This window comes from Microtus ochrogaster, linkage group LG5 (assembly GCF_000317375.1).
Source record: "Microtus ochrogaster isolate Prairie Vole_2 linkage group LG5, MicOch1.0, whole genome shotgun sequence".
NCBI classification, from domain to species: Eukaryota; Metazoa; Chordata; class Mammalia; order Rodentia; family Cricetidae; genus Microtus; species Microtus ochrogaster.
In genome coordinates, this window is record NC_022031.1 from 60,381,899 (window position 1) to 60,392,776 (window position 10,878).

Here is a 10,878-nt window from a genome sequence, read left to right on the forward strand (position 1 = left end):
GGTTGTGTTGTTAAGACTGCCCCCATCTCTGCTAAGAGATCATGTCCCTATAGATTAACAGATTGATATATTCTTCATCTTCCTTTTCTTCAGAGCAGTGACAGGTTTTCTTTTTGTGTTTTTTACGGTTGTGTGAGTGACTTGACTTTGAGTCTTCTGCCTGCTCATCTAGTATAAGATCATATTTTGCATCCTGTTTGGGCTTTACTTTTTCTTTCAAAACCAAATTAGATGGTTTATCCCGTTCCTTTTCATACTCCTTGAAATCACTCTTGGTATATTTCCCACCTTTCCCTTTCCATTTAACCTTTTATAGTATTGCTATTTTAAGTAATTTTATTTCTACCAGAAAATATTTTAATTTATTTTGAAGTGAGTATTTGGAATATTACTCTTAATTAAGTTTATAGCTGCCGCAAACTCGATGCTCAAATCGCTTCTTCTTTCTTTTCTTAGGCCCTCAGCGTACACCGTGCTTAATAAAGGCAATGAAAAGGCAAGGTTATGAGGAAGAAAGAGGCCCATCAAGGAACTAGTTCAGGATAACCGAAAGGAGAAGAAGCTGGCGCCATGGCGGTTCTCCTGGAGACCACACTGGGCGACGTGGTTATCGACTTGTACACCAAGGAGCGGCCGTGCGCATGCTTGAATTTTCTGAAGTTGTGCAAAAAAAAAAATTACAATTATTGCCTTATTCACAATGTACAGAGGGATTTTATCATACAAACAGGAGATCCTACAGGGACTGGCGGGGGAGGAGAGTCTATATTTGGACAACTGTATGGTGATCAAGCAAGCTTTTTTGAGGTAGAAAAAGTGCCCCAGATTAAGCACAAGAAGAAAGGCACTGTGTCCATGGTGAACAATGGCAGTGATCAACATGGATCTCAGTTTCTTATTACTACAGGAGAAAATCTAGATTACCTTGATGGTGTTCATACAGTGTTTGGTGAGGTGACAGAAGGCATGGACATAGTTAAGAAAATCAATGAGACCTTTGTCGACAAGGATTTTGTACCATATCAAGATATCAGGATAAATCATACAGTGATTTTTAGATGATCCGTTTGATGACCCTCCTGATTTATTAATTCCTGATCGATCACCAGAATCTACAAGGGAACAATTAGATAGTGGTCAAATAGGAGCAGATGAAGAAATTGATGACCTCAAAGGAAGATCAGCTGAAGAAGTAGAAGAAATAAAGGCAGAAAAAGAGGCTCAAACTCAAGCTATTCTTCTAGAGATGGTGGGAGACTTGCCTGATGCAGACATGAAACCTCCAGAAAATGTTTTGTTTGTGTGTAAATTGAATCCAGTGACCACAGACGAGGACCTGGAGGTAATATTCTCGAAATTTGGGCCAATAAGAAGTTGTGAAGTTATCCGAGATTGGAAAACAGGAGAGTCCCTCTGTTATGCTTTTATTGAATTTGAAAAGGAAGAAGACTGTGAGAAAGCATTCTTCAAAATGGACAGTGTACTTATAGATGACAGGAGAATACAGTGGATTTTAGCCAGTCTGTGGCAAAGGTTAAATGGAAAGGGAAAGGTGGGAAATACACCAAGAGTGATTTCAAGGAGGATGAAAAGGAACGGGATAAACCATCTAATTTGGTTTTGAAAGAAAAAGTAAAGCCCAAACAGGATGCAAAATATGATCTTATACTAGACAAGCAGGCAGAAGGCTCAAAGTCAAGTCACTCACACAACCGTAAAAAACACAGAAAGAAAACCCGTCACTGCTCTGAAGAAAAGGAAGATAAAGAATATATGCCAATCAAAAATCCTAATCAGGATATCTACAGGGAAAGGGGCTTTGGCCATTATGAAGATGAAGAAAGCTGTTGGGAGAAACAGAAAAGTGAAGAGAGAGACCGACGTCAGAACCGCAGTCTTAGCCCATCTCGAGAAAGGGATGGTCACTATAGTAACAGCCACAAACCCAAGTACCAGACAGATCCTTATGAAAGGGAAAGGAGTAGAAAGAGAGACCGAAGCAGAAGTCCAACGAAATCCAAAGACAAAGAAAGATCCAAGTACAGACTAGTGGGGAAGAAAGGGAAGTGAGTGGCTAGCCGGTCTGGTTCGGAGCTCTCGCAGACGCTCAGAGTTCCTGCTGGCACAGCTAACTCTGCCCGCCCTCCACGACCACCACCACCAGTTTCCAGAACCACTTCGACCTCTTTGGCTGGACGAAGCACTAGCCATCTCCCGCCTGGATAGGGCTTTTCTTACTTCACAGTTGTGCCCGTTCACAGTATGGTATTTCTGAATAACAATCTTGTCCACAGAGTCATGGTCATCAAAGGAGACAAAAGCAAAACCTCTCTTTTTTCCACCGCCTCTGTCAGCCATGATTTCAGTCACTTCAATTTTCCCATACTGCTGAAAATAAACTCTCAGATGATGTTCTCCGTGTCTCCTTTAATACCACCGACAAAGATCTTCTTCACGGTTAAGTGGGCACCTGGTCTCTGAGAATCCTCTCTTGGCACAGCTCTCTTAGGTTCCACAACTTTTCCATCCACCTTATGGGGTCTTGCATTCATAGCGGCATCCACTTCCTCACAGACTCTAAATCATCAAACTCCTCCCTAACTACTAACTCTTTTCTGAACAAAGAAGAAAAGATACTGCCAACAGCTCCCATCTTAACTCCTCAATATGTCCCCTTGGGCCGGGAATGTCCGCTTACCTCTTTATCTCAGAGGGCGGGGGGAGGGGGGTTGCCTTGCCTGCACGGCCTGGAACTGAAACCTGAGCAAAGGACAAAACATATACCCCAATCATCCACCCTCACCTTCCGAGGGCGACCTCTCAGCGTTCCCTACTTCCCTATATCTCTGAGGGGCCTCCAATTGCACCGCGGGGCGTGTCTTAGTTAGGGTTCTGTTGCTGTGAAGAGACACCACGACCATGGCAACACTTATCAAAGAAAACATTTAATTAGGGCTGGATTACAGTTTCAGAGGTTTAGTCCATTACTGTTGTGGCAAGAATGGAGAGAAGCATGGTGGCATGCAGGCAGATGCGGTGCAACAGCAGGAGCTGAGAATTCTACATCTCAAGCCACAGGTAACAGGTGAACTACGACACTGGGCATAACTTGAGAACAAGAGACTTCAAAGCTGTTCCCATAATGACACACTTCCTCCAACAAGACCAAACTCCAACAAGGCCTCCTAATAGTACCACTCCCTATGCGGGTCATTTTCTTTTAAACCCCCATAGAGAGGAAAGGGTTTATTTGGCTTATGCTTCCAAACCACTGTTCACCATTGAATGAGGTCAGGACAGGAACTCAAACCTGGAGGCAGGAGCTGATGCAGAGGCCATGGAGGGGTGCTGCTTACTGGCTTGTTCCTCGTGACTTGCTCAGCCTACTCTCTTACAGAACCTAGGACCATCTACCCAGAAATAGTATCACCCACAATGGACTGGGCCCCCCCTTCATCAACCACTAATTAAGAACATGCCCTACAGCTGGATCTTGTGGGGGCAATTTCTCAATTGAGGTTCCCTCCTTTCACCTAAGACCATCAGAAAACATGGATATTTACATTATGATTCATAACAGTAGCAAAATTACAGTTATGAAGTAGCACCAAAAATAAGTTTATGGTTGGGGTCACCACAACCTAAGGAGCTGTATTAAAGGATTGCAGCGTTAGGAAGGTTGGGAATGCTCTAACTTGCGTCAACTTGCCATAAAACTAGCTGGTACAAGGAAGAAAAGAGCCTAAAAGCCAGAGGGGGTGCCCAGACCCAACGGGGTGGACGCACACACTGACTCTCGAGACTGAGACAGCACACACGGGACCAAGTCCCAGCATGGAGCAGCCGCAAGAGCACAAAATCCCACTCCTGGTTGGGGAGGCATTTCAAGAAAGCAGCTGCTGGGTGGGGGATCCGTTCCCTTCAATGGAACGACACTGAGTACATCAACCATACTCTAGCGTAGGCTTCATGCTCAGGAGAAGCTGGCTAACACAAACCATACATACGCATCGTTTTCAGTAGCTTCTTCTTTCATTTTTGTTTTCTTAAGAGAAAGAAAGAGCATGAAGTTGCATGAGGGACAGGAATTGATATGATATAAAAAAAAATCCCGTATGAGATTCTCAAAAATATAAAAACCTTTTTAAGCGTCCTTGGAAACTAAATACATAGAATAATATATTACATGCTCCTTTCACCATGTGAATTAGACTGCGGCCCTTGCCTAGTCTCCTTAATGAAATATGAAGATCAGAATGTTTTCAAAACCTTGGGACAAGGATTCACAAATCCTTAATTTAATTCTATCAGTTGGAGATCAACTAGTTATTACTTCCCCTAGAATAAAGTTGCTAGAGCAGCCTTTTAAAAAAAAAAAAAACCTATTTTTTAACTCTCTCTCTCTCGCGCGCGCGCGCGCGCGCACGCGCACACACACATGAACACCTGTGAAGGTCAGACGATGTTGGATCCTCCTAGACCTGGAGTTACAGGCAGGTGTCAGTCACACAAGATGACTGCTGGGAATCGAACCCAGGTCCTCAGGAAGAGCAGACTCGCTCACAGTTGAGCCTCAGAGGTCTTTTCAAGGGGCTTCTTCCTCTGTTCTGATGGAGACGGTTCCATGTACAATCATGAGAGTGTACAAAACACCTTGTTCTTTTTTTACGTTTTATAAAATTGATGAGAAGACATCCAGGGTGGAGGTTGCTCCTCCCACCGTAGTCCTACTCCAAACATTCTGCCGCCCACCACTCCAGAACTCCAGCTCCAGACACCTGAACACGAGTGCACACACTCACACAGCCATGCTCACATATACATAATTAAAACGAATAAAGTACATCTTTAGAAAGGCTTTTCCTTTAAAAAAAAAAAAAAAAGACTTCGAAGGTAAAATAGTGGATTAGAAGTTTCCTCTGCGTGACTGAGTAAGAAAAGACCAGTCTGAGAAAAGCAGGGAAAGCAATCAAAAAAGAGCTGTCAGGACAGCTGAAAAGCATGGAGAAAAGAAATGCGTTGGGCGTGGAGTGTGTGTAAAAAACTGTCTACAGCTTCAACCATCCCGGGGCCCCTGTGAGGATGAACGCAAAGCCACAACCACAGGTTAATCCACGGAGGCAGTCCTAGTGACAACAGATTGCCTGCCAGGTCCAAGCCCAGGAAAAACCCATAGTTCTTAAGACTTTTATGATGTAAGTAGCCTCAGCAGCAAGAAAACCATTCAGAGAGATAGCTAGAGTGTGCTAAACATTACCTTTACTAGAACTGTAGATTTAGAGAATTTCGTTTAAATAACGGCTGCACTAAAAGCCACCGGTAAGCTACCACCTACCGTTCACTCACGCGCACCACTGCATCTTGCTCTCAGAAAATTAGAAATATTTCGAAAGAATTAAATGAAACTATTAAATCATCTGGCCCAAATGTTTCCAGAGTTCAGAGTGCCAGATTCTTAACTTTAGAACTGAGAAATGCAATTAGCTATGTTGACGTAGTGGCCTTATAAAAGAGGGCTATGATACAAACCAACACCAGGGAGGCTGACGTAGGAGGGAGCTCAAGTTCTAAGGCTAGCCTGGGCTAATGGTGAGACTGTCAAAAACGGACAAAACAGAGAACGACCTCTTCGGAGCATAGGAATTGAAAATACGGTGGGTTTACATTCCTTTTCAAAGAAATGGTTTACAACCTGGTGAGACAGTCTCACCATGCATGCCACATTAAATGGCTAATGAGAGAAAGGCAAACCCGGGAAGGGGGCCGGGAAGGTGGGAGGCTGGCCAGCCGCCTGCAGTTCCAGCCCTCCCTCCCTTTCCCCTCTCCATCCCAGACTCGCCCGTGACAGAATCCAAAGGGTTCTAAGAATTCTCCAAACCACGAGGGCGACCGGCGCTGTAACGTTCGAAGCCCCGTTTACCGACAAGGCCCTGGCGGTGTTTTCCTGCGATCCCAGCCGGGGTGAGCACGGCAAGAACAGAGTCTACATAGATTCTCCCTGCCAAAATTAGCACCGCCAGTAGTCGTGGCCGAGTGGTTAAGGCGATGGACTAGAAATCCATTGGGGTCTCCCCGCGCAGGTTCGAATCCTGCCGACTACGGGAAAGAGTTTGTTTTCGTCACAGACGTTTTGGCTCCACAGATTTTTACCCATTCCCACCAGAATAAATAAAGACATTTACAGCCGCGGAAGCGACCCGGGGCCGGGACAGGGCGGGGGGTGACGCCGGGTTTGGAGTCAGGCACCGCAGCGGGATCGAAGAGGGTAGAGAGGATCCCACAGGCTGCGCCGAAGCCGAGGGGAGCGCGGCCCGGACAGGCTGCGCCCACGGAACCCACCCTCGGCAGCAGACCCGGGCCCCGACCCACGACCCCCGCGCTGCCGCGAGTGCGAGCACGTCGGCGCCGCGGCGACTCGCGTCCCTTGGAGGAGGGCGGTTTGCGCACGCGCAGGGCATGCAGACTGGCGGGCGGGCTCGCCGAGCTCCCGCGTTGCTGTGGAAACCACCCGCCCGCTCGCGCCCGCTCAAGATGGCGAAAGACCTGGATGCGCTCCTGGATGAAGTCGAGAGCAAATTCTGCAGCCCCGACCCCCTGAGGCTGGGCCTGGGCGAGCGGCCCCCCAGCGGCGACCGGAACGGAGCCGAGAAGGAGGAGGAGGATCCCAGGTGAACGCGGGCGGGCGGACGGACGTGCTGGGCCTAAAGCCGCCCGCCGCCGCGGAGCGGCCTGGCCGCAGGCTACCTCCCCTCCGCGCTCGGATCCCGCGCCTGAGCGAGCCCGAGGGAGCCCAGACCCTACCTGACGGCCCTCACCCAACGGGGGATCCGGCAGCGTCCCTCCCCTAAGCCCCTCCGAAGGCCATGCTGCCCCGGCCACGCAGCCTTTGCGGTGCCGGGACTGAAACGTCCTGCCTCACCCCGTTACCAGGCAACCCTAGGCCAGTTGTTAGGAAACCATTCCATCTTACTGTTGTCTGATGTAAGCGCAAGGAGGAATTAGAGAAGATTAGACTTGATTATCAAAGAAGTATCCATTGTAAATATCGGGATTAAATAGCCCAGTTGCTTGCCCATTGCTCATGGCACCAAGTTATGGGGCCCAGCAAATGTCTGATATCCAGGTCTAAGTTTGAGGACACTTAAGTATTTGGTTTCTCAACAAAAATAAAAAATAAACATCATTGCATTATCCTTTCAAGTGAAGGCTTAGGATCGGCACGAACCCTTGCTAGAGTCTTTTGGAAATTTGTCGCTTGCCTAGAACATTTGGGAAAGGCAAATGCCAGGCCCAATGAAGGAGCCACTTCTGGGAGCTCATTGAGGAGATAGAGAATAACCCCTTTGACAAGGACCAAGAGGAGGTTGTCACCTTTGAGACGAGATGTTACAAAAATAAATCTTCAAGTTAGTTTTTTGTAACATGAATTTAACTGTCAGACAGTTAGTGTACGTTTGTTGGGTCATCTGTTTTCAGCCAGGTTGTGTTCATGGACTTTGCACACTCATTTGGAGACCCCAAGTTCAAAGGAAAAAGCACCCAGTGTGCTTTGAGGTCCAAGGATAGGGGCAATTGGGAAAAATGGACTTAAGTTAGTGAGTTGCTTTCTGCGCTAGATGGAGAAGGGTTCCTTGAGGTTTCTGTGAGAGCTGCCCCTTGGTAGTTCTCCGTTCCCTACACTTTAATCCCCATCACATGTGCTGTCCTGTGGTTTGGGGCTCTTGTTTAATCGCACGCATGGAATACTACTACTGAGTAACCAGAACCAACTGCGAATTGTTGAGGTTAACGTGAAAACACCTAAAGACACACGGAGCTTGCAGTGGCGGCCCATCAGTGCAGAGGTGGCTGGTAACTCCCGAGGATCAGTGGACTTGGTGTTGAGCGTGATGGAGCACGTGAGCAGCTTCCCATCTGTGCACAGGTGCAGTATTCTTAGCCTTAGTGGTCAGAGATGGGTTAGTGGTTTCAGCTGTGTGTGGCAGGTAGCTCGTAAGGGACCAGGAGTGTGTCAGTGGTTGGAAACAGCAGTGCTAGGAGCTCTGTCTGTCTGTATGCTGGAGAAGTGGATCAGCCATAGAGGGTAAGTGACCTGGCTGTCCCCTAGCAGTGCAAGCTGGGTCCTGGACACACCATTGTGTTGAATGTTTTATGGTCTAGCCTTTTCAGTTGAGGCGCTTTTAGGGACAACCTTTGACCTCGTTTGAGGGTTCTGCTGTGAGGTTCTGTGTTTGTTTTGTGGGTATCTGCCTCGTTCTGTCCCTGAGCTTTGAAAGTAGACAGGTGGATTCCAAACTGAGCTGTTGGTGGCTAGAAGAATCGTTTACAGTAGTAATACCTCTTTGCACTAAAGGAAGGGGAGGATGTGGCCATCCACAAAACACACAGAAGCTAAGTTGCTAGAATCCCTTGCTGGGATTTCACCTTTGCCTTTTGTTGCTGTTTTCCCAAATAACTGGAGGTGCTCGGATTTGTCCCTCAGCCTTGCTTCCCTGGAACCCACCCATTTCTTCACTTAAGAAAAACACTAAATAAAACAATTGAAAAAAAAAAAAAAGGAAATCTCGTGAGGCCGTCTTTATAACCTGGGTCCAGTGGCGCACACCTTTGATCCAAGAGGCAGAGGCAGACTGATCTCTGAGTTCCAGGCCATCCAGGGTTGCATCGTAAGACCCTTTCTCAAAAACAGAAAGTTAAAGACATCATACACAACTGTGCCATGTGCTTCTGAAAGATTAAGAATTGGAACTGAGAGAGACCTGAATGTAGTGATCTGAGGTAAGAATTGCACTGTAGTCGAGAGATGTGGAGACAAAGCCAGAGATAGAACATTAGACCTGAAAGCAGTTGGAGAGATGCTGCTTCAATTCAGAGAAATTAAATGACTTCAGCTAGCTTAGTATCTCTAGACCAGTGATGATTTTGCAATGGCCAGAGAAGTTCTTTTGGTTATCACAACTGGGAAAAAGTATACTATAAACACCTAGGAGATAGATAGGAACCCTATAAAACAGCCTGTAATGTCCAATAGCACCCTGTCTCAACATACAGGGTTATCTGACCTGGTATCAGTAGTTCTAAGATTGGGCAGCCATGTAGGTTACTGGTAGTGAATCAGATGATAGCTGTAGACTGCCCCAGCTGTGAGCAAGAGTGGCAGAGTTTGCTGCTGCTATTTTCTTGGAAGGAAAGTCTTTAGCATACTTGGAAGGCAGAGGAAAATGCCAGTGTAGACAGAGAAAGGCATGAAGGATAAAAGTGAGAGCAGGGACAACTAAGTCTGCAGGTAATTTGTATCAACCATTTGGCACAAGGGATACACCCTAGTATTCAGTTTCTTTTTTTTAATATTTATTTATTTATTATGCATACAATATTCTGTCTGTGTAAGACCTCGTTACAGATGGTTGTCCGCCACCATGTGGTTGCTGGGAATTGAACTCAGGACCTTTGGAAGAGCAGGCAGTGCTCTTAACCTCTGAGCCATCTCTCCAGCCCCCTAGTATTCAGTTTCAAAGTAAATGCATTTCTAAAGAATTTGAACCAAAGAAATAATCTTCTAAGACAAATCATAAAATGGTCCAGTGAACTCTGAAGTGGATCAACAGTGTCCACAACATAAAAACAGTAAGAACAGTTGTCTCATAACTTGTGGTCTGTGAACTGCCCTTTGTCTGTACGACCTTATACACGCTGCTGGATCTCAGTGTCTTTTCCTCGTCTGAAACAGAAGCAATGAAAGCCTTAAGACACTGGTTGCCTGACAGGTAGTAAATATTTACTTTTGGGGGGTAGTGGCAGGAGACTGGGCAGTGCTGGCTGGACGTTAGGACCCAGGACTGTGTTCATGCTAAACAGGTACTCTACCCATTGCTGTGCTGTGTGCTGTACCCTCAGCCCAGAGTTCCCTCAGATGGGTGTTCTGTGTGGCAGCCATTTGTATTCATAATGGCATGGTGACTTCCCTTGAAGAACCTGGTGCAGTTGAGATACTCTGACACATAGCAATGGTTCTTTGGCTTTGGGGAGGGATCTCCACTTTTGGATCATTTGCTGACATGAACTTTGACTTCTTTAGGAAAGAAAGAGTTGTTTGAGTTAAAATTGAACCCTTTATGGTGTTAGAATTTATACCTATATATTTTATATTCTCTGTATAAGTGCTTGACAGAATTTAGAAAAGTGCATTCCCATTTTTAATATAATGCATAGGCTTAGATATCTTAAGTGCATAATAGTAAGGCCCATATGTGAATTTGTGCCAATAAACTATATCTTGTTCTCAACAAACAGCTTATTCTGTGGGTTTGGTTGAAGTCCTGAAAGTACACTAGTGACACAAAGTTGGCCATGTCAAGGATCCTAGTGCCTCAGACCCTCAGGAATGGCACAGCCTTCCTGATAAGGCTTGTTGACAGCTGATCTTGGTTAGAGCCAGCACATACAGAAGCTGTTCAGCCGCCCCCTCTTCTTGCTGTCTGTAATGGGCACTGAGTTCCACATGTTGGTGGCCTGTCTTCTTCAAAGCACACAACCCACCCGATCCCAGCCTTTCTGCGTGTAGGTCTGTCATTTCTCCATTCCCTAGTCACCTCGATCAGGTCAGTCCCAAAGCCATGCAGGTGTGACGTATGTCCATGCCTGGAAAACACCCTTGTGTTATCCTCCAGAGGTGGTGTTCCACTCTGACTTGTCTGTCCTGAGGGTTTATGTAGTAATGGGGGCGGCGGGGCCCCATCTCCAGCACCCTGGCCGCCTCCGGCTAGCTTTGCCCGAAATAATTACACAGACACTGTATTCATTTAATCACTGCTTGGCCATTTCTATCTAGCCTTTTCTCAGCTAACTCTCACACCTGGACTAACCCATTTCCAATTA

General features: G+C 46.5%; 1 protein-coding gene, 1 non-coding gene and 1 pseudogene across 2 annotated transcripts in view; all 3 read left to right on the forward strand.

Annotated features, from left to right (window-relative positions):
- Positions 1-355: 355 nt before the first annotated feature.
- On the forward strand, positions 356-2,774 carry LOC101993356 (annotated as a pseudogene).
- Positions 2,775-6,019: 3,245 nt separating this feature from the next.
- Trnas-aga lies at positions 6,020-6,101 on the forward strand. Its single transcript has one exon. It is a non-coding gene; the product is annotated as a tRNA-Ser (tRNA).
- Positions 6,102-6,491: 390 nt separating this feature from the next.
- Positions 6,492-10,878, forward strand: part of LG5H8orf37 (linkage group 5 C8orf37 homolog) — a 20,172-nt gene continuing 15,785 nt past the window's right edge. The window contains exon 1 of the mRNA XM_005362302.2: positions 6,492-6,668. Coding sequence (XP_005362359.1) covers positions 6,532-6,668 — 137 coding nt within the window. The 5' untranslated portion in view covers positions 6,492-6,531. The remainder of the gene's footprint in view (positions 6,669-10,878) is intronic.